We start from the raw sequence: 22,584 nt of genomic DNA, 5'->3' as shown, positions 1-22,584 counted from the left end.
AGCTAATGTTGAGTTCATTTGCTGACATGATGACTCTTCTTTCTTAGCATTTAACGTCATGTAAATGTCACTTGTGGCCACAGAGGAGACTGTTTGCCAAAGTTACATGGTCTCGCTTCAGACTTTGAAATGAATGAGAAGTGAATTGTGCAAAATGAAATTTGTACCCTCAGCGTAAATGTTTACTATGTAAAATCTACTGTACACAAATTAAATACTTACTGTATTTAAATCTGCTACTGCAATCACACTCCTAGAGCAGTAGGAAAACAGATGTGTAATCTAATAGCTAACTGGCAAGCTACAAATTTTGCACACCTGACCTTTAGGCAGTAGTATCTTTGTTTTGCTGCTGACCTTACCAGTGCACAGCAAGAGTGACCAACAGCTTAAATTCGGATTTGATCGCCTTCATTCAACCTGGTGATTGCAAAATAAAGCCATTAAAAGTCAGCAGTTGATGAGGAGAGTTCACTGATTGTTAGCCTTTGTCTGCACTGTTAGGACAATGGGCACATCTTCTCTGTGTGTGCAGTGTGGAAATACAAGACTGGAGTCTTAAAAATCAATATGTATTCTTGTGTGACATAACGATGTTGTATTATATGTATGGAAATAACAATATACCAAGGGTGTAGGTTTGCTCATCTTTGGAGTGAAGTCATATTAGATCATGAGTGAGTATTGCTTAGCTGTTTCAGAATAATGGACTGTGCTGTGAGTCCATTTTCTAGTGTTCTTATGTGAGTGCTCTGATTAATCAGTGTATTCTTTGATTATGAAACAGTAGCCTTAGGGCCTGTGTTCATATAGCCTTTTTCTGTCAGAGAAAAGTGCTACATGTACACACAACCTTCATGTTGGTGGGAACGGCGTTCCCTACCATTGTTGGGACCAAACCTACGCACCTGCAATATACTGACACATAATGGTCTACAGAAAACAAGCTGACAGGGTAATAGAAGGAGAAACATAAAAATGGTTGTTTAAGATGACAATAAAAAAAGAGGGTTTATGTTGATGGAGGCTGCTGACAAGCAATGAAAACGATTGTGATTGGTGTTTCGGCTGTACTCACGCCCCCTCGTCTCGGAGCAGAGTCAGGAACTTGCTCACTCTGTAATCCGGGTCCATCTAGAGACAGGAAAAGAAAGCAGAGGGTTGAATAGTCTGCTGACAAATGATACAGACAGTAGAGCAAATAATTGACAAAAGTAAATATGGGGCTTTGCAGTGCCATCAGTAATATATACGGCTACCATCAGCAGCCGGTTAGCTTATCTTAAGCATAAAAACGGGTAGCCTGGCTCTGACTGAAGGTAACACCTACCAGCGTCCCCAAAGCTCACTAATTAAAATCTTGTTTGTTTAATCAGTACGTGAACTGCAGTGTAAAAATAACACATTGTGGTTTCATAGGGGTTCATGTGCTGGACTATTTCTTGGCTGATAAAACAAAGAGGTTTGAAGCACTGAATGCAGTTTAGGGCCACCGATCGGCTCGCACTAGCCCCAGCAGGCAAGACGTAGTCAGTCACACTGTTTTTTGTGTTTTTTTTGGGGTGGCGGCAAAACCACAAGGAAGAGGTGAGCACCAAAGCCTCTCAAGGACCTTAAAAATAGTGTTATATCAAAGCCCCGGCCACAACCCTTAGTGCAGTGGACAAGAGCTAATAGTGGCTTTAGCTAGTAAAATGCAAAGCAAAAATGTAATTTTCTGCTTTCTTCTGGTTGCCTTTACTTATCTATTGTCTATATATCATCAACCATCTGGTGTGCCACATCACAGTTTACGCACCGTGGATTATGAGCTGCTACTATTGTCACCGCTTTGGTGAGACTCCTGTACCTGCAGTGACATTTCGATGAGCACGATGAGTTTCTTGATGCCGATCCAGACTCGCTTCCCTTTGAGCTGCTGCGCGATGCTGGCCCGCTCTTTATTTGAGAAGCTCCCCAGAAGCTACAAAGACATTAGAAGGGTCAACACAATATGAAAATATCCTTTCATTATGTTTAAACCACTTACATTTTTTCATTACCTTTATAATGAATGTGGTTCCCCCCCCCCACGTTCACCAAGGTTACAGAGATGCTCTTTCAAGGCTGTGTGTGTGCACGAATGTGTGCTCTTGAGAACGGAGTATGGCTTTATATAATTCATCACATCCATCTGTGTGTCCTTGTACGAGTGCACAATTGTGAGCATCTTTACCTTCAAGCAACCAAATGTGTTGACTACGTGTGTGTGTATGAGTGTATGTGTGCTTTTTAATACCTCTAAAGCGTCAACTAGCTGCTCCCCAGTAGAGATGTTGGGGATGTGGATTGTGGTGCTGAAGGCGTCCAACATCTCCATCTCCTGCAGCACGTCCTTCCTGCTGGTGGTGCCGATGATGAGGAGCTTACGACCCTGCAGGAGGAATAAATTACTTGTTTTGTCCTGTTGATAGCATCACATGGGAAGTCGTCCAGTTAAATGTAATACTCATGAGTGTTGACAGCTATAACCATAGGGCACAGTGTAGATTCATCATCATTCAGATGATCCCAGCAGATTTTTAGGAATCATGGTTAGTCAAAGCTAGACTAGGACTCTAGCTACTTTAAATTGATGTGTTGATGCAGTAAAACCATAAAAGAAAATGAGCACAGAAACAAGATACTGAAACAATAATACTGAAACAAAAAATTTTTTGGCTTAATATTCTGTTATTGCCTACTTATTAGGTCTTATACAATTGTCATGGTATAGGCTTATTTGCTTTGTTGCCGAGAGTTAGATGAAACCATATATACAACCCTCCTATCTGTCTATTAAATATGAAGCTACTGGCAGCAGCCGGTTAGATTAGCTTAGAAACAGTTAGCCAGGCTATACCGCAGTTAATTTTTTTGTACAGATTAAATGAATGGTTAGCTGCAATGTTGCTTTAAAGGATTGCACTTCTTTTTGTGAGCAAATCACATGAAATGACCAAAACCAACAATGTTTTAGTCTGTCTCTCAGTACCTTTCCACTTCCTTACATGGTCCGTTGAACTTTGATCACATTTATTCCTTCTAAAGTTGTAAAATCCCCACTGTGACCCATCCACCACTGTGTCCCTGAGCAAGACACTTAACCCCTAGTTGCTCCAGACCTAGCGACCTCTGACATGCTTAGCAATTGTAAGTCGCTTTGGATAAAAGCGTCAGCTAAATGAATAAATGTAAAGTAATGTAAATCATTAAAAATGGGCCACAAATATTTAGTTTCAATTTTAAAAAAGGCTCAGTAATTTCCTTAGCCAGCTGGTTACTGTAATATTTAGCAAACATGACTCAAATGTGAGTAAATAGTGAATTTCACTACTGATTTGTCTGGGACTATTTTTAAGCCGTGAATTAATACACAGTTGTTGCCCTAGTGCAGTGGTTCCCAACCTTTTTTGCTTTGCCTTAAAATATTACTCCAATAATTTAGCAATGCACCCCTTTAACACTATCAGACTCATGATGTACTGTTTAAAAAAAAAAGTAGCAAACTTGATTCAGCAGCTCCAGGGATATGGTCTTTATTATTCCACGCTTCCTTGTCAAAACCACATGTCTACATTACCCACAATGCAACACGGCCGCAGACAGTTTGGTTGGCGATTAGGGTATATTGTGTTATCAGTGGGTAATGTAGCCTCAAGTCTCTAGCCTCAAGCAGAGATCAGGAGCTGCAGAAGTCTGGTAAGCTCACTTCTTCCACACAACACACATCAAGACTTATTTTTCAATTTCCAAGGGATACAAAGTCCTCAGCCCCAACTGATGCTGACTCAAGTGACTTTACATAACTTTTTTTCACAAATGCACTATTACTTCCTAAGAGCGGTAAACAGACTTTGATGTGTAAACTTAGTGGAGTTCCTCCTTAAAATAAAGCTTTATCTTCTTGCAACCCCTCTGGGTTGAGTTGTGTGTTCATGGTAATGTCACCCAGTGCAATGTGTGCATGTGTTATTAAACGATTTTGAACAACAATGGAGCTCTATGGCACAGAGGAAGAAGAGATATCAGGCTGTGATACACACGATACTTTGTATTGGGATCAATTCAGTGTTGGTATTAGTCTTTTTGTGGGATTTGATGACCATAGTGTGGGGGTGCACAACATATTGACTCAATATTGTTATCGCAATATCACGTTGTAAAAATATTATTTCAAAAATGTCACAGAAAGTATGCACTGTTCTGTGTATTTTGTGGACAGACGTGTCCGCTGGCTGTGTGGCAATTTAGAGCCTGCTTGAAACCACTATATAATGATCATGTTTCACTGGCCAGTTGCCCTTTTACATGAAAGTGTGGGTCCACTACACAAACATACACTATGTAGCGTACCCCGTGTGTGCATACTTTAACAGTGTGTGAGTGAAGAGTGAGAAATGAAAAAAAGTGACGTGAGTCAGAGGAGCAAAAGAAAAGTAAGAAGATAGTGTGGCTCAGGAAGACAACAAAACAGCGGAGATCGAAGGGGAAACAGGGCCCATCAACTTGTATTTTTACATATGTTATGCAATATTCATGATCAATATGGCAATATCACATTTTGTCACTGTAAACCTACAGTAGTGTAACAATACAGGTTGCTGATGAACACTCACCTTTGGCGGAGCTTTCTTCAGCAACACCAGCAGAGCCTGAAGTACCAGATTGGAGAAACGAGGCCCAATGGGTACGTAGTCCAGCAGACGCTCAATGTCATCCACCACCACACAGCTGAGCTGTGACTTATAAGCATCATCAAAGACCTGAAACAGAAGAAGGAAGGAAGGAAGCGAGGGAGGGAGGGAGGGAGGGAGGGAGGGACAAATGAATGAAGAAATAGACCAAGGAATGATGGGCAGGGAGGATGCAGGATTGCATTAATGAATAGAAAAAACAAAGGGAGGAGTCAGTGGTTAAAAGATAAGAGTAATTAAACAAATTAAATAGTTCCATAAGCCGTTGTTTAAATGCAAATGTCTTATTGTTTACATACACTGTAAGGGTTAAAACACGCTACAGCGCTTACCTTTTTGATTGCCTGGCACTTAGAGATCTCTGAGAATCCAATCATCTTGTCTGGAGAGCAGATCTTAATGAAGGGGAACTGCGAGTCCTCTGCAATCTTAGCTGCCAAGGCTGTCTTTCCACTGTGGGGTGGACCTGGGGGAGCGAGTGTCGAGAGGAGAGCAGAGGTACAATTACCTGCTTGCGTGTGTTTGCATTTGTGTGTGTAGCTATGCAGTGGGGTGAAAACTTGGGGTGTCGTTTGAGTCATTCAGTACAAATAATTTTCTCAATTTGAATGCACTTCACTCAAAGGAAGATTCCGGTTTATAACTTGCCGTTTTTCCCATAAACGTGGTTATTCTGGCTCTGTAGGTTGTTCTAACTTTACACTCACCACCGTTGTTGTAGAGATACAGGGAAACAACGTATATTGGGGTATGTGGCATAAGCCTCCTACCGTTTTCCAAATAAACATGATTTTTACATGAATCATTTCAAACGCTGACCAAAAGTAAACACAGGAAGTAGCCGCCTGGAATGGCCATTAACTCAATAGAGATCTATAGCCCGAGATGTTTGTGCTAGTGAAGTAACAGCAAACGTTTTCCAAATTGCAAGAATAAAATTACAAGATTGACACCATGTAGTTTTCTCTATTTGAAAGGTGTAAATCTTTGATCTCACTGTTATGGGATATCAGCAAATTTGAAAAATATAATAACACCATTATTTATTTTGTAACCTATTTTGTTATACTAAATGGTGAATTTAGTTTATGGTTTAGTGAATGTAGTGTAATTGATTGATTGTAGTGTTTTTGAGTGTGTTTCTGATTTCCTACCCTCCAATAAGACAGCCACCAGTGGTGTGCGATCACTGTTCTTGGTCTGCTGTACCAGCAGCTCTCCATCATCCAGCACATGAGTGACTGGGTCACCCCATTTGATGATGCTGTTCATGATGTAGCTGGAGTAATCCTCCTGGTTTGTACCAAACGCCTGGATAAAAACATTAAGTGTTAGGAACTGGGTTTGCCTTCACATATTGCAGTATTGTACTATATTCTGCAGTTAGGAGCTTTGGATGCATACAGGTTTTATGTCATTGTTAAGGGATCCCATGAAGTCATCTCTGGTGACCTGCAGCTTCTCTGCCCTCTCCATGTCCACTTCCACTGTAGATGTGGCCTGGAAAATAATATGCACATACAACTGCATCAAGACAATATCAGGTTTAAGGGGCACCCCTTATTTGAAAGCTTACTTCATTATGTCTATGAAGATTCTCAGTCATCCAGGTCATAGTTATCCAACGAAGGTTAAAATCAAGGGCAACTGGACTTGTTTGAAGATACTGGAAGACGTTTCAGAACTGAAGAAGTCCTTTGGATGAGGGACGAAACGTCTTCCAGTATCTTCAACCAAGTCCAGTTGCCCTTGATTTTAACCTTCGTTGGACTTACTTCATTATCTCTACATGTCTTAGCTTTATTCTGTAAGTAATATTACTTAGAAATGCCATCAATTGACATGACAGTGGTACTATTTAAAAAAAAAAGAAGTAATTTTAAGTCATTTGAAAGATAGTTCTTTTTCTGTATATGTCTTCAGAAAGAGAGAGTAAGTACTCCTTGAGTAGCAAGATTATTTATTGTTTATTTATCTACCGTCAAAAGTCAACAATGAACTTTCACTTTTGTTTTGCTTTTTCTAATAGAATTAATATATTTAAAAAATGCACCTTACCAGCCAAGCTAGCTAGCTTAACCATTTAGTACAAATACGGTCACTTCTTGTTCCAAAAAAACAAGATGGCTGGGTGACATCCCAGTGGCTACGTCCACTTCTTTATACAGTCTATGAGTCGGTACAGTGTTGAAGTAGACTGCTACCTCCTGTAGAGTGAGGGTCACTTGACTGTTGGGGTTAACCAAGCTAGCAGTACTGCTAGCAAGCAAAACTGCTTGCATATTTACTGCCTGCTGACTACGATTGGCTGTGTGAACCACTAACCACAAATCTTCTAGAGCACCAATTTGACTGTGGGTTTATTTTTCAGTGGGAACTGATTTTGTGTTTGTTGGCTTCACGCCACAGTAGCATCTCAACCCAACCCTAATGCTAGCTTTGTGTATTGGAAAATGCCAAGTGACCTTGATGTGTCGGTTCATGGCAGTTGATTGAGCAGCCCTGACCAGCCCCTCTAGCTCTGCACCACTGTAGTTCTTAGTTTCGGCTGCCAGTTCCTTGATGTCGACATCAGGAGCCAGCAGGTCGAAGCTTTTCATCTTGTTGGTGTGGATGGTCAGGATCTGGACACGCCCCTTCTCATCAGGCAGACCTGGAGGTTAGAAGATAGGTCGATTAAGAACAGAGTTGATATGAAAGAATGAAAAGAGTGAGAAAAGAAGGAGTGAAGGAAGCACAGATGTTATATTTTGTCTTGTCTGATAACATTGTTCTACAGTTTGTCAGTTTCAGGGCTACATAGCTTGTGGAAGGAAAGGTAAGACTGGACTTTTAAGAGTACATTTCTTTCTAACAAACAAACTTCTGTCATTTTGCCCTGCATTCCCCTACCCTGCACTGTTTTTTATTGAAACCAAAATATATAATAGGGGAGAGTGTGGTAATTTGAGCCTTTTGGGGAAGTTCACCCACCCCTTGTTTCTGGGCGTTACTTCTAAACTGCTGGAAGACACAAGTTTGTTAAAATATTTTATCAACAAAATGAATGAAACATGAATTTTAGACCAGAAACCATCATGCCATGCTTCTATAAATGGAAGACAGAGGTCTTCAACTCCACCTTACGTCAGGTGGCAATGGACATGAAGATCGACAATATGACTTTAATAATACATTGATATGAAACAACTTGGAGACATATCAAAAATCTAGCTGCAATGTTGCATGATCAAAGTGCAATGAAATGTTGTTAAGTAGCATTTGAGTTGGCACGATAACATTACATTAATGTCGTGGACCCCCATGTGGCTCAACTTATCCTCCCCCTAGGTTTAACTTACCCCTCATTGTGGGCAAGTTAAGCCAAGAAACCACCTTTTTTTTCTTTATCTAAAAACGTTTAACTTTAGATCTAAAATTATTGTTCCCAGGGATGCACTACAACCTGAAATATATGTACATATTTTAGTTGGAGACATTACTGTCATGTCCTCACTTTAAAGACACCTCAAGTAAAAACTGGCTCAACTTACCCCACTCTCCCCTATAAATATAAAACTTCTCATTCATATATATCATAAGGCTTCACGAGAAACTACCAAACACAAAAGGTTACATTTCCACACTTTGAAGTCATGGATAGGGACGAGAGATACTAACTTTTAGAGAGAGAAAAGAGAAGGGGCTCTTTAACACTCACTAATTTCCATCTTGACCTCAAACCTGCCAGGCCTCATCAGGGCATCATCTATCAGGTCAGGCCTGTTGGTCATACCTGGAGAGAAAGAGAAAACAACAGAGATTGAGAGAATGGCAGGAAGGGATTTGTCACAGTTACGTCTGTGCAGATGCATACTATAACAGGAGAAACTGACCCTGCATGGTGTAAAAAGGTGCAATTCACACATACATATCACATGTATTGAAATAACTTATTGGTTACATGTATATATGTATATCCTCATCCTATCTCATGTATATATGGATATTATAAATATCATTTCATATGTATACCTCAATATATTAATCATATTTTGCCAATACTATGTCACTATACTTAAATGAACAAAAGAAAATTGCAAATAAAAGTTCTAAATAAAAATGGAAACATAATGACACCTGATTGAAATGGATTCTTTACAGCAACGGACCTCATGCAAGAATTACTCACATGGACAGTTTTGTTCTTAAGTCACGAGTCATTTCAGATAATTCGTTGCACTCAACAATTTTGTGCTACTATTAATTTTCTATAACACCTGAAATAAACCTTGCGCAAAAGTCATATTCTGTTCACAGAAGATGACTGAAATGATTTAATAGTTTTTGGGTCTGCCACTGTGACTGAAACCTGTCCATAAATAGAGCAGAACAGGCAGTAATTCAGGGCCCTGCATTATGCTAATGTTCAAATCTCTAGAGTGCACGTCTGCTCATGAACAGGTGGCACTCATCAAGTCGAAGTGAGCAATTTACGATGAACCTCACTGAAAAAATAAAAAGAGGTTTAAGATAAGAATACAGAAATGCCTGTCAGTAGACTATTTTTTTGTTATTATTATATTTGGCATTTTTAAGTTTTGTCAGCCTTATGCCTAATTCAGAAGATGGTTGACAAATTAAAGGAAAAACCCAAGATAAAGTTACTTTGTAAGGTTTCAGGCCACCAAGAACCTTCAGACCTACAATGCTCCTTGATCTAGATTCTCCAGTATTTAACCCATTTCACAAAAGTGATTTACGAACCAGATCAAAAACTGTGGTACGTCAAATTTCACAATAGATTGTCACTTGTAAATTGCAGAGTCCTGCAGGATTCCTGCATGATCATGCATGGGTTGCAAGTATGCCGTGTGAGACAGGCCCCTGCTCTCCAATCAGTATAATGCATCATTAAGCTGGTGAGGATGAGAAATGAGTTAGATCAGTTCCCTGTGATGATACTGACCAATGACCAGGATGTTGTTAAGTTGCTCCACACCATCAATCTTAGACAGGAGCTGGTTGACCACGGTGTCGTGCACGCCCGTGCTACTGGCGCCTGTGCCTCTCTGCTTGCAGATGGCATCCAGCTCATCAAAGATAATGATATGAAGGCCACTGTTGGCTCCCAGCTGGAGACATGTCGAGTTTAAAAATGATAGGTTCAGTTTTTCTTAATTCAACATATAGAAAAGTACACTGAGCGTCTCTTACCCTCTTCTGCTCTTCCTCTGCATCAGCGAACAGTTTGCGGATGTTGGCCTCAGACTCTCCTACGTACTTGTTTAGGATCTCTGGGCCGTTGACAACCTTTGGCTCACGAGCGTTAAGCATCTTGCCAATCTGCCTGGCCATCAGTGTTTTACCACAGCCTGGAGGCCCAAACAGCAGGATGCCCTTCACGTGCTTACAACCTGGAACAAAGAAAGGAGGGATGACAAACACCAAAGGGAACGGATAGACCAGGAAGAAGAGTGTGGAAGGGGTAAAAAAGATGGGAGAAAATGAAAAGTGCAATAGCCAGAAAGTAAGGATGCAAGAAATAAAGAAAGAATGTGGAGGAAAAAGCAGTGACGAGGCATAAGAGGAGGGAGAAAGACATTAAAAGGTTTATGTTATGCTATAAAATAGTTTTATGTGCTCAAAGTCAGGGAGAAGAAACCAGATTAACCGAATGTCTAAAAAAAATTGCTGCTGTTGTAAAGCAACTAACTCTATCTCTTCCAGTGAATTACTGTACAGTATATTGCATTTTATATATGCATTATATGGCAAGGTTGGCTTATCTAAACCAAATCTTTAATTCATAAAATAATATACATTATTTTACTATGATTACATTCACTTTCTTGGTTGAAAAAAAAACAATTAAAAAACAATTTACAATTCAGCCTAAGAGCAAATGCACGTACCTGCATAAATTCAAAGATATAATGACAAAATGTCTCGTAATGAGCCAATAAAAGGATGGTATGACTAAGCACAAAAAACTAAGGCAGTCTGGCATGCTAAAAATATGAAAAGTGACCAAAAAAAGAGTGAGGATAGAGGGGGTTTCTCACCCATCTGCTCCACAATGTCTGGAGGGAAGACTCGGGAAGCAAAGGCTCTGCGGAAAATGTCGGAGAATTCCCTGTCCAGACCTCCAATTCCCATCTTCTCAAAGTTCCACTCTGGGTTGATTATTGTCTGTCGTGCCTCCTTGGTCTTTGCCTTACCTGTTAAAATAAATAAGCCAGAAAATCTAAAATATATATATTTAAAAAGAAAAAGAAGATAATTAATGAAAATAAACCATGGTTCGGGACGCTGTCAGATGGACAGGAGAAGAGTATTTGCTAGCAGCTCCATGATTAATGAAAACCCAGAATATAAAAGCCAAGTCCATCCATCCATCCATCATCAACCGCTTATCCTGCATACAGGGTCGTGGGATAAAAGCCAAGTTTAGTCTATAATTCTTTCTTGGCCTTTTTCTTAGCAGACAGGGGAGCAATGATGATGATTAGTAAGAGAACACCGCTATTAGAATATGAGGGAATATGTGTTCTTACTGCCATCCTGTGGAAGAAAAAGATAAGGGACGATGATGGTTTTGAAAACGTTCCCTTCATGTTGAATCATGATCAAGAAAAATTGAGTTTCATGACCATATTTACCCCTCGATTATGTGACATTATTTTCCTTCCAGACCACGTGGTCAATAAGGTTTTGGAAAATATCATCTACCTGAAGGGAGAAACAAGGGACATACCAACTAGCGTGAGGGATGAACTTTCTGCCTTCTCAAAAATCACCTGGCTGTTGCCCACCATCAGCCCACAGTCGATCTGTCAGAGAAAGCAGAGTTACAGTTATCAGTCTGTTCTCCGTTCAGAGAGGTGGCACTTATTATTCATCAGCTTCATTTAGCCAGGATCAAATCTTAATGATAAAATGCAAGATGTGTTTTATCCATCAACCTCTCCTTCATGAGAGATGACTTGGCAAAATGCATTTTTAGGTCTGCAGTGCATTTCTCCCATTATTTCCGCTTGTGCCAGTGAATGCGTTTTGTCCTTAGGGGCCTTCATTTAAATGTGCATGAATAAATAATAAGCATAATAATACATTCGGGCATTGGATGCTTCTGTATTGCAGTGACAACGGATGCCATGGTTGTGTATGAGCATCAAGATGATGCTTTATTAATGAATTATTCACCAGAGGCCATTAAGCAGCAGCAGGTGACAGTATGATAAACATATATGGCACATCTTCTATGTCACTGTAATACTTCTATCCCCTTGATTTATTATGAGCAACGTCTGACTGTACCAGAAATCCAGATGATATCTGGACCATTACATTTTTTTTAAAAGCAATTCCATTTCAAGCTGATTCTTTATTAGGTATAATTAGAGTTTAATTATGGAGGGGTAACTATATGTTAGACCAGTTTACCAAGCTACAATGAGTACTTAAGATTAGCTGCCCCTTTCTCAGCTTTTCTGGGAAATAGAAGGCAGAGGTACAATGACACGTAAAAACAATCAAAAAAATCATGTGAGAATTGACTCACACTGTGAATCCCAACTGAAGGGAATCACTAACAGTACAAGCTTTCAATAGCAGCGTTTAAAAAAAAAAAGACGAATGCACTATCTGAACAGGACAAGGCAGATTTCAACAAAAGCCTAATTTGAGAATACCTTGTGAATGGTGACACTGTGAACTTTCGATTTTACTAGTTTGCATTATATATCTCAAACCACTTAAACCACAAGCTCTGCATGCAGCCAGGTACCTTCGTTTTCTTTCCAGAGGCCGGTTCTCCTCTGAGGATGCTGGCATCCATGGCCTCGATATCCTTTACCATCAAGCCAAACAGCTTGTCGCAGAAACTAAACACTAGCTGAGAGACGGAGAAAAGCAAGGGGATGATCAAAATCCAACCAAACAACACCAAAGAGCAAAGAACAAAGCATAATGTATGTATGTATATATGTATGTTTTTATTTGTATTTGTATTTGTATGCTTGTGTGTGTTGTGAGCCTAGTTTTTTTGAGGAATGTGAGTATGAACCTGCTGGGTAACAGAGAATGCCTGGTTGTTGAACTGTTGGATAAACTCGGCGGCCATCTTGTCGGAGTCGTAGGGAGAGGAATCGGTACTCTTCTTTTGCAGGAAGTCAATTTCGATTGTCATCGAGCCGATGCACTGCCTGGACTTGTCAAAGTTGTAGTTTGACACTGAGAGGACAGACGGGCAAAGAAGTTTAAGCTTCAATGGGTGGACAACAAACAAAAAGCAGCTGAACAGAAGATATGAGATAATAAAGACAAGACTAGCACACATTAGATTGTACAAGATTAGGACTCACTATAGTAGTAGTTTGTGGTCAATAGTTTGCTCTTACGAAAGCCAGTCACATAAAAAAATTATACCTTATTGCTCAATTTAAAAAAAATGTAATTTAGCAACAAGTGATGCACCTATTGCAATGTGGAGAAGAGCAACCGCACAGCATTAAACTCTAGACACCTCTGATATGTTAAGCAGTAACTGACCGTTTGCTAAACCTCTCTCCCTGGAACAATGAATGTCCAGTTATAGCTGAGTAACTATAGCTAAGCACAGCAGGCTTGTCAAGCATTGGATTTGTCCACAGGCTGTAATGAGAGGGATACTAGCGCTAACTGAAGCTGCTCCTTTTTTTCAATTTACATTGATCATCAACTGATGAAGATGATAACTTATTGCCTGAGATCTGCAGCTTTAGCCTCAGTCCTTCAACATTTATTTATCATGCATGTAGCTAACATTGTGGCAACATGTGCATAATAAGGACAATTTTACAGGGTTCTTGTATGTAGATAACATTAGCTTAATTAGCTAGCTAGCTACAAATAAAATACATTTCAGCAACTAAACTGGACAGTCACCTGTTAGAAATGAGAAACCTGCACACTAAGAATTTAATATTCTGCCATTGTTATCACTGAAAGCTTTACAGGCATTCCAACAGGTAACTAAGGCAACTGGGAGTATATTTGTTATGATGTTGTGTTTGTATTGTTGACCATTATTTGCAGCAGTCAAATAGAGAATGTTATACCTTCCACCTCCTGACCAATGGAGAGGCCAGCCCATTTCCTCTACAAGAAAGATAAGGGAAAAAGATATGGAAAGATTGAGCATTGACTTACAACTAGTAATTAACAATGTGTGTGTGTGTGTGTGTGTGTGTGTGTGTGTGTGTGTGTGTGTGTGTTTGTGTGTGTACCTGCGGCAGGCTGAAGGCAATGCTTCCAGCTGCCACAGTGTGGTGGGTCTTGACTGTAAACACAAACTTGTGGTTGGGTGTGGTCTTCACAGTCACGTGTCTGCAAAGATTGGAGACAGTTAAACCCGTTATTACACGTGTTATTACTTCTTTTTTGGCTAACGCACGATAACAACGATGCAGTGTAACGCTCCTGGCATTTTCACTGCATTGAATGTTCTTTTCTAATCAATAGTGTGCTTTTATCTTAACTTTTATTTTCATCTGCCTTATACCCCTGTAATCCCAGTGTTTATTTATTTCTACCTTATATGACATGCTAATGGGATACCTCCGGAGTGGGTATTAATTTAGATTTGTGTTTCTGGCCAATATTCAGTCTCCTTTTTGCTCGGGTTTGGCCTCCACTGACTCTTGAGGGAAATATGTGCCTCTTTAGCTTTGTTCAGCTAACTTTGTCTGTCTGCTGTTTGGTTCTGGGTAGATAGCTGCCTGCAGAAAAGCCAAGGTAATTATCCAAAATGTGCTCAAAATACATCCATAAAAGCCTCTGCAGGAGTAAACAACAAGTCTCTGTCAGTTTTTCCATTGTTGATTAAAAATATTGGTTAGTGCAGCTTTAATTCATTCACTCAAATACACCGCTGATATTTTTACAGTACTCCAGGTCACATGTGGAACCATGCAGCGCTAGGGAAATTCTTTGGAAGCTTTTTTGAAGAGATGTGATTGTGATTGGTTTATCTCCCGTGGCTTCAGTGTGCCTTCAGGTAGAATCCGATTTTTAATAAAAACATGTTGATGCTTAGGAATGCGTAACATTACATAATTGCAGTGGGTGTTTAACACCTTCGTTTAAATAGGTTACTTGTTGCTTTGCTAATATAGAAGCTTGTTTAGATCATGACTTTAAAGATACAATATCTTGCCAGCAGACTATAAATCACTGCATTTACTGTTTACCAGAAAATACATTTTTTTGAAGAATCAGAACAACATTAGTGCTTGGTGGCACGGAATGATAAAGACAAGGCTGCTGTTACCATGGCAGTAGAAATGTCGGGCAAACTCAGATTACACATTTATTTTGGGTTTAAGGTAGAATTTTATTGTTTTGGACACTCAATAGTTTACCTATTTCTTAAAATGATAACAGATCCTTCCGTGGGAAACCTCAAAATCTATATTATGCTGCAACAGCATCTGGCTGCATGTAACACCACAATTCATTTTAATTTGTAAACGTTTTTTTATCGTTAAACCTATGTACATATTTATCTACTACTTCCTTCTGAAAATGGTCTGTTGTTAGTCAGCAGCTTAATCCCATTATTGATTTTTATTAATGTCACTGCTTGCTTCTTCACAAAGAGACAAAAGCAGCAGGAACACTGTGACATCTGAAGTGTCTGAATGCTTATTCATGTGCCAAACCAACTGGAGAAGCAAAATATAATGCACACGCTGAAAAAAAGGGGGTGTTTTTTTTTTTCTTTTGCACTTTTTCCATTTAGAAGGACTGTGATGATGCCAAAGATCGCTGAGATATTTCACATCACCCCAATTGTATTATTAATGGTCTTCATTTTCTGCAATAGACATTATGTAATTGAGTCTCTATATACTGTAGTATTATTTATTAGTCCTGTGCTAGATTTAAATTACTTTCACATGCATGAGGGATACACAGGAAATGGTGCATGCAAGTACTTCAGTACTCTTCTGAATTTAATCTCACTGACAGAATCCTCCTTATTTACTGATCAGGGATCAGATCAGAAACCGCCTTCAGTATAAATGAATAAATAAATAAATGCAGATATAAATAATTTAATACGTAAATAAAATTAAAATTAAATATATTTTGTAATAAAAAAGGTTATTTCTGTATTTATTTCTGTGTTTATACATTTATTTATATATTTAGATATTTATACATTTATTTATACCTGTGTCTGTATGCTAATTGAATGGGTGGTGCCAAAATCAGTCAAGCAGGATTGGTTATAGCGATGTGATCAGATCTACAACTACTGCCTTGACTTCACCGGAGAGTTGGTTGCAGCCAATTCCGTCACACGGACGGTTGCTGCCACTAGGGGCGCTAAAGTTAGTGGTCGGGCCAGGTCAGTCAACATGACAAAGGTACAACAAATAGAAAGAATAATGCAATCCACCACAATGAAATCGCTTATCAATATATATCGTAAAGTGCATGTTAATCTGCTGTAAAGTATTGAGATTACAGTGTATGTGTATGATCTCCTATCAGACCCCATCCTTTCCATCGTTGAATCAATATGTTACCAGATTTTGATGTCATGAGAGGGGTTCTTTCTCATCTTAACTTTCTATTCAAAGTTCCAAAGTAGGGCTTCCTTTTTTATTATAATGATGTATTCTATAGGATGGTGAGGTACATAGTTTGTCCCATTCTTTGATTCTGGTTTTATATGTATATTTCATTTCTCTTAAATAGAAACGCCACCCTACTTCAAACATGCAGTGGTGAACCTCTGTGATAATGCAAAAAAAAGTATTGGAATTGTAAGTAAACTTTGTTTGGCTAATTAGAAATCAGGCCAGCTTTACTTTCCTTCGCAGGTGATTACACAGGCTCTTGTAGGCAACAACCAAAGATAGAGAGATTTGTACATTTAACCTCACAAACTGCAATATAGTGCAACAATAAGAATATAAATATAATCGTAATTGTAAAAAAAATATAGGACATTTAATAGACGAAGGATTGTGATCTCTGACATGTGGGCTATTCATCTAACAGTTGCCAACACAGCAAACCCTCTACCGACGACAGACCTGTCCCGACCACTATCTTTATTGCCCCTAGTGGCCGTGGCCAGCGGCCTTTGATACTGCCAGCTAGCTAGCTGGCTAGTTACGTTACTCATGACAGCCCCCCGAAGCCAATTACCCTTCCCATAACCATCACCGAGTGTGTGCCTAAACCTAAGTTATTGATTATATATATGCTAGCAGACAGGGTTAACGTCCTTCAAGTTGCTGTGCATTATCACCACCACTCCACTAGATGGCGCTGTCACAAAAGAAATATGGTCCTAGAACTGCGGTCCCAGGATTGCAGGTGTCCTGAAACTGCAGCCTCTGGTAGCCAGAGTAGTGTAACATGATCATAAATTTTTTTTATTTGTTAAAGGAGACAGTTGAATTATTTAATCTCAACTAATAAGGTGTTGAAAAGTTACAAATATTCTATAAACTACCTGTAGGCAGACTATCCAAAAAAAGTGTAACCTAAAATATATTCCCTGTGTACTTTTAATTAATGGTATAACATTATACTAACACACTTTCCGGAGTAATTCTTTCACCAAGTATTACTACGAAAAACTACACCAACAGTGGAGGAATCTTTCTCTACCTGTTGTTGTAAAAAACATGGAAGAAGTACTTTGACACTGAATATGTTTGACTAAAAGAAATCTACTGTGTAGCCGGCTTGTGTAATGTAGATGAATTGCTTGCTTCTGTCTGGTTTGCAATGTGGCCCCCAGCTAACCAATCCTGCTTCAGACTGATGTTGGCACCAACTACTCAATTAGCATATATGCGCGGGGAAAAATAAATGTCGAAATGTGGAAATCCAGGCATAAATAAATGGAGTAACGTGGAATTACAAAAATAAATGTATGTAGAAATTCATAAATAAACACAGGAATACATAAATAAATATTATTACATTTATTCATGTATTTAATTAATTATATCTGCATTTATTTATTCATTTATCCTAAAGTCATTTTTCGTCCTTCATAATATGTGTCATTACAACAGACCATAACAAGCGATGTATTTAATCATTTAATTTTGAGGACTTGTTAAGACTCAAAGTTAAGACTTATTTTACTTTTCCTATTGATGGGGTCAGAAATCAAGACTTACAGCTTATTCCAAAAAGCTTACTAAAACCACAGTACAACATGACAACACAGCTTTAATTATCATTGTTATAATATCAAGTGAAATAATCATGATAACGACAGGCTGCAAGTCGTGCAGCCTCATATCAGATAATTGCCTGTGTCCTTCTAGATGAATGATGGGCGATAAGGTGGGTAGATGGATGGGTGTTGGTATGGATGAGAAAATGACTGGAGAGATGCCTGGGCGTGTGCCTGTGTTGACAAACGCAACAATGATTGGGCGATAATGACTACTCACTGTCCTGACTGCAGATCCTTCTCGTTCACCACGGCACAGTTAGTCAGCGACAGCTCATCTGTCGGGCATCGCGCTGCTTGCATGGTCTGAGAAGAGAAAGGCAGAGGAGGTGGACTACGTTTTAGCCTTTACTTATTGCTGAACAAAAAGTCTGGTCATGCAAAACATCAGATCAGGGAGAACTGGGACAAAAAACATGTTTACAACTCTCATAAAGATCAGCAGTTCCAAATTGTTTCTATTTTCTAAGTGAAGTTATTTGAACATTTAGGAAAAAAAGAATCTGATTTGAGACGTGAATCCAACATACAAACATTTAAGTTGGGTACCACTGTATTAAACTACCTACTACCTATGTAAAGTAGTTAAAACTAGCTCTACCTTGATTGGCTACAGTAAAACACAGCTTACACATTGTTGTGTATTAATAATCTATTAATGTCATATGTAGATAATATATTAGTCATTTTACAATTACTTTTACTTTTGAAACCTAAGAATAATTTGTTTCTAGTACTTTTACTTAAATTGTATTTTGCATGCAGTATTTCTACTTGTAATGGAGTAATTTTAATGTATTGTTACTTTTTACCTAACTTAAGGAACAGGATACTAATTCCACCACTTTAGGTAACCTAACCTAAGATCGAGTTAGCAGGAGAGATGAGTCATACAGTATTGCAGGAACAGTGAGTGAGTTTTCACCTTGGTTCTATAATTAGAACGGTGAGAATAGTTCATGTGAACCCTGGCCTGCACCACCAATTAATCTCTTTACATCAGCACTGAAAGAAAAGACACTATTGTAAAGTATCAGGACTATATTTTGGTTAATTGCAATGCTAGATTCAGACGTCCTTTGAGCCTGTAATTTCTTATCTTTTGGGAGTCTCCCACTACCATACTTTACAGGTATAGTAAAAAAAAAAGGTTTAAATATTTTTTCAAGTCATGTTAAATCTCTTCCAGGGACATGCTGATGTGCTCTCGTTTTGTCACAAATTGAAAAGCTTTTGTAGTACAACCATCTCAGCTGTTATTGAAGTAAGTGTTCAGCAGATAGAGAAATTCCAATGCACATCACTGCAGCCTGAGCACATGAAATGGTAACCATGGTAACTGCAGCCCCTGACAATAAATCTGGCTTCACTGGTGGCTTTTCTATCAAAGGCTTGAATGGCACTGTCCCTCAGAGGCAACAAATGTTCCTCAGGCACAAATAGCTTTAAGTAATTTGTTCCAGTGAGGCTTTACAGCAAACGCATGTGACATACACTCGCTGGGGACACTGATATGTTACCTACCCCTTATTCACCATTTGATTTACCACAGTTAAAGCTAAAATATGAACCGTTTTTTCTTAATTTACTGACTCAAAAAGTGGATTTATCATTAACTGACTCTTTAAAATACTAGACCCCAAATTTCAATAGTGAGTCTCTTTATACAGACGTCTATGTGCTGTTTTAGACAATTTGGATGTGGCTACAAATAACAGTGAAACATTTAATTTAAAGGTAGTGAAAAAAAGCAGCTTCACTACAAAGGAACTGGCATCAGATTTCAAAATACCACATTAGTTCAATCCTATTTTCACAAATGATGGGTTGATGGAAAGATAATCTAGTATTTATTATTCGCTATTCATTTGCTGTCGTGTTTCTGGCCAACTGGCCAATCTAAGTCCAATTGTTACTCTTTTAGCTCTGTGTTTCATCTCTACTAATCTCAATTAACAGATTCTACATATGAATGCAAGATCTTTAGGAAAGGTACAAGATTTTGGTATAAATTTGATTTCAGTTTATAGTCTGTTTGTAGCCCAAGTCGATTTCAGTGGGCTCTGGTTGCATGCAGGTAAACAGTCCATGTAGAGTGCAAAAGATGCAGAACGCATTGGCCAAAATTCAGTCTCGGAACCCATTGGCTATCGTATGATGACAGTTTAGCTTTTTATCAATCTCTGAACCCTAGAGATGGGTTCCAAGCTTATCGCACTGTAAACAATAACCAGCGTATGGAAGAGGAAGTCTTGGTTCCGAATATCCATTATCCAGATAACCACTGGCTAAAGGTCTAAAACATTGGTCAGACGATAGGTACCAAGAAATCTTTGTCTCTTTAGCTGCTAAACGTTCCACTATGTTCACCAGCTAGTTTTTTTCACTGAAGTCAGCTGCGTGCTGCATCTGAAAACAACAACCACAACAAAAACTTGCGAGGTGAGATGAAAAACCTTCAAAAACAAAAACTTCATGGGTAAAACCCAGATACAGGCAACGTCTAGTAACCAATGTTTTGCCTAGTCTCCCCTCCAAATGTATATAATATTGCTAAATGAGGTAAAGTAGCAAACTAGATGTGAGACTTGAATCAGCTTTCATTTCTCCTCCATTACTTTTCTGCCTATAAAGTAAACCACCTCTTGTAAAAGGAGACAATAATAAAAATGATCATTGCATGTTGAGGCATTTAGTTAGATGGAAAGAGATAAAGGGAGATATAGGCAGCAGAATAAGAGCTAAAGATAGAAACTTTATATGATACTGTGTACACTGTGCATTTCTATATATCAAAAAAGAAGACATAGTAGATATAGAGAGGAACTGGGAGAATAGGGACAGACATGCACACTGCTAGAAAACACTGCAGTGCTGGCATTGTGCCCACATCACCTGCTCCCCTGTAGTCTGGCTAAACAGAGGTGAAATAGAGTAAGACCTGTGTGTCAAAAAGCATTCAAGGGGCCTTTCATAAATGTCAATTCTTTCCATTTCATGTCATGTTAAGAGGATTTCATCATGGGCACTGGATAGATGTTAGATTCTGTTTATTGACAAATATAATCATTCACAAACATCTTACATAGCAGGACTGAAATACAACAAGGACTGTACAATCCAAAACAACAACCAACACTGTCTTGTACCTAAACAACAGAATAGGCTCCAAACAGTTTCAGGGGAGGCTCAGTGAATGGAAGATCAAAAAATATTGCAGATTTTACTTTGGTTGTCAAAAGGAGATCACATAGAATAGTTTAAATGTGTATGATAGTGAGTTCAGAGAATAGTTTTAGGCTCATTTACTGTCTTTCCCAATTTCTCAGAGTCAAGGAGTCACATAAATGCCTTAGGACAGACCTTTTGTTGTGTATTTGTTGTAGTTTGTTATGTATTTGTTGTAGTCTTGATTAGTCTTTCTAGTATTCCAACAATTCCCAAGTGTGGTTTGGTTGTAATTAACCCTTAATTCAATTAGAGTTAAAGGTGACAATCTTGTGGCTCCACACGCTGTAGCTGCCTCTCTGATGCTCGACCCCCACTCTTGCTACTCCTGCTTGACGCCTCTCCTTTCCTATCCTGAACCTGCCATGTCTTTGTCATCACGGGAGTCAGACTCCTGGTTGGAGCCACTGTAAATCACCTCAGTACTGTATTCTCTGTAGTCAAACTGGCCTCCATTCATCTAGGAGGCTGCTGAACCAGATTACGTTGCCCACTTGGGTTGCTTGGGTCTAGTTAGTTGCACAGCTAACTGAGCTAACTAGTTAACGGCAGTTAGCAGCAGTTATGACCTGGTATTGGATATGCTGTCCCATATTTGTTTGTATGCATTTGACAGATGGCGAGTAGTCTCCTATGCTAAATGCCCCATTATGTTCACAAGCTAGTTGCTAATGTCGTCTGTTTGACTGCTGTTTGGTGCTGGGCAGGTAGCAATCTGTAGGTTTATCACAGGTTTTTTGCTGAAAACATCTGCCTGCCGCTGCTGCTGGAAATACAGTTGATGTGAGGGGTGAGGGTGAACCAAAACAGTAAAGTTACAGGCCAAAAAAGCCCCAAAACAATGAGCTGAAAGACAATGCAATACAATGCTTTGAACAGCTATGGGGCACTGCAGAGTCTGATAATAATTCTCTGTGAATTGAATTCATTTCATTGAATTACCAGCCAATTCGTCAAAGGTCCTTGGAAAAACTTTAAATATATCCATACGGTCATTCTGAATATGGAAATTTAGTGTAATAATCATATGGATAAAATCTTAATTGGTCAAAATGTAGTTGTTCGCATGTCAAATATATATATGCTTTTGTTTCTCTTATACAGGACAGCATTTATTAATCATTAGGACTTAAATCAATATGGATGACAGAGAGGGCAGTAAAGAGCAAAAGCCTCACAAAATACTTGTAATACAAATACAAGATAATCATGTACAAACTGCATCCCAAAGTAGGCTACCCTAGAAAGCATCTGGGTAACCTAGAAAACAGTGAGTATCAAGCCTCATAACGTGGTTTATTTAAAACCCAAAGCAATAATATTTGAAATGCCTGCGCAGCATTCATGATCTAGTTTGAATCATACACTATACTACAAGCATTTGACAGCTAGTGATTTAAATATTTTCCT

General features: G+C 38.9%; 1 protein-coding gene across 3 annotated transcripts in view; it reads right to left on the bottom strand.

Moving 5' to 3' along the window:
* LOC119882401 (vesicle-fusing ATPase) overlaps window positions 1–22,584 on the bottom strand; it is a 47,316-nt gene that overhangs the window by 3,357 nt on the left and 21,375 nt on the right. For 2 of the 3 annotated variants that reach the window (XM_038692427.1, XM_038692442.1), the window contains exons 2-20: window positions 18,167–18,252; window positions 13,964–14,063; window positions 13,796–13,835; window positions 12,763–12,929; window positions 12,484–12,591; window positions 11,452–11,527; window positions 10,760–10,915; window positions 9,912–10,111; window positions 9,664–9,829; window positions 8,416–8,490; window positions 7,181–7,368; window positions 6,120–6,215; window positions 5,870–6,026; window positions 5,048–5,181; window positions 4,638–4,784; window positions 2,279–2,413; window positions 1,850–1,963; window positions 1,079–1,134; window positions 363–420 (exon numbers count right to left, since the gene is read on the bottom strand). In XM_038692427.1, coding sequence (XP_038548355.1) covers window positions 390–420; window positions 1,079–1,134; window positions 1,850–1,963; window positions 2,279–2,413; window positions 4,638–4,784; window positions 5,048–5,181; window positions 5,870–6,026; window positions 6,120–6,215; window positions 7,181–7,368; window positions 8,416–8,490; window positions 9,664–9,829; window positions 9,912–10,111; window positions 10,760–10,915; window positions 11,452–11,527; window positions 12,484–12,591; window positions 12,763–12,929; window positions 13,796–13,835; window positions 13,964–14,063; window positions 18,167–18,252 — 2,232 coding nt within the window. In that variant the 3' untranslated portion in view covers window positions 363–389. The remainder of the gene's footprint in view (window positions 1–362; window positions 421–1,078; window positions 1,135–1,849; window positions 1,964–2,278; window positions 2,414–4,637; window positions 4,785–5,047; window positions 5,182–5,869; window positions 6,027–6,119; window positions 6,216–7,180; window positions 7,369–8,415; window positions 8,491–9,663; window positions 9,830–9,911; window positions 10,112–10,759; window positions 10,916–11,451; window positions 11,528–12,483; window positions 12,592–12,762; window positions 12,930–13,795; window positions 13,836–13,963; window positions 14,064–18,166; window positions 18,253–22,584) is intronic. The other variant, XM_038692434.1, reaches the window with a different exon arrangement.

The sequence above is a fragment of the Micropterus salmoides genome, unplaced genomic scaffold (assembly GCF_014851395.1).
Source record: "Micropterus salmoides isolate LMB-PRFRI ecotype aquatic unplaced genomic scaffold, ASM1485139v1 Ms_hic_scaffold_10, whole genome shotgun sequence".
NCBI lineage: Eukaryota > Metazoa > Chordata > Actinopteri > Centrarchiformes > Centrarchidae > Micropterus > Micropterus salmoides.
Note: the sequence above shows the minus strand (reverse complement) of the source record. Positions and strands in the feature narration are given on the sequence as shown.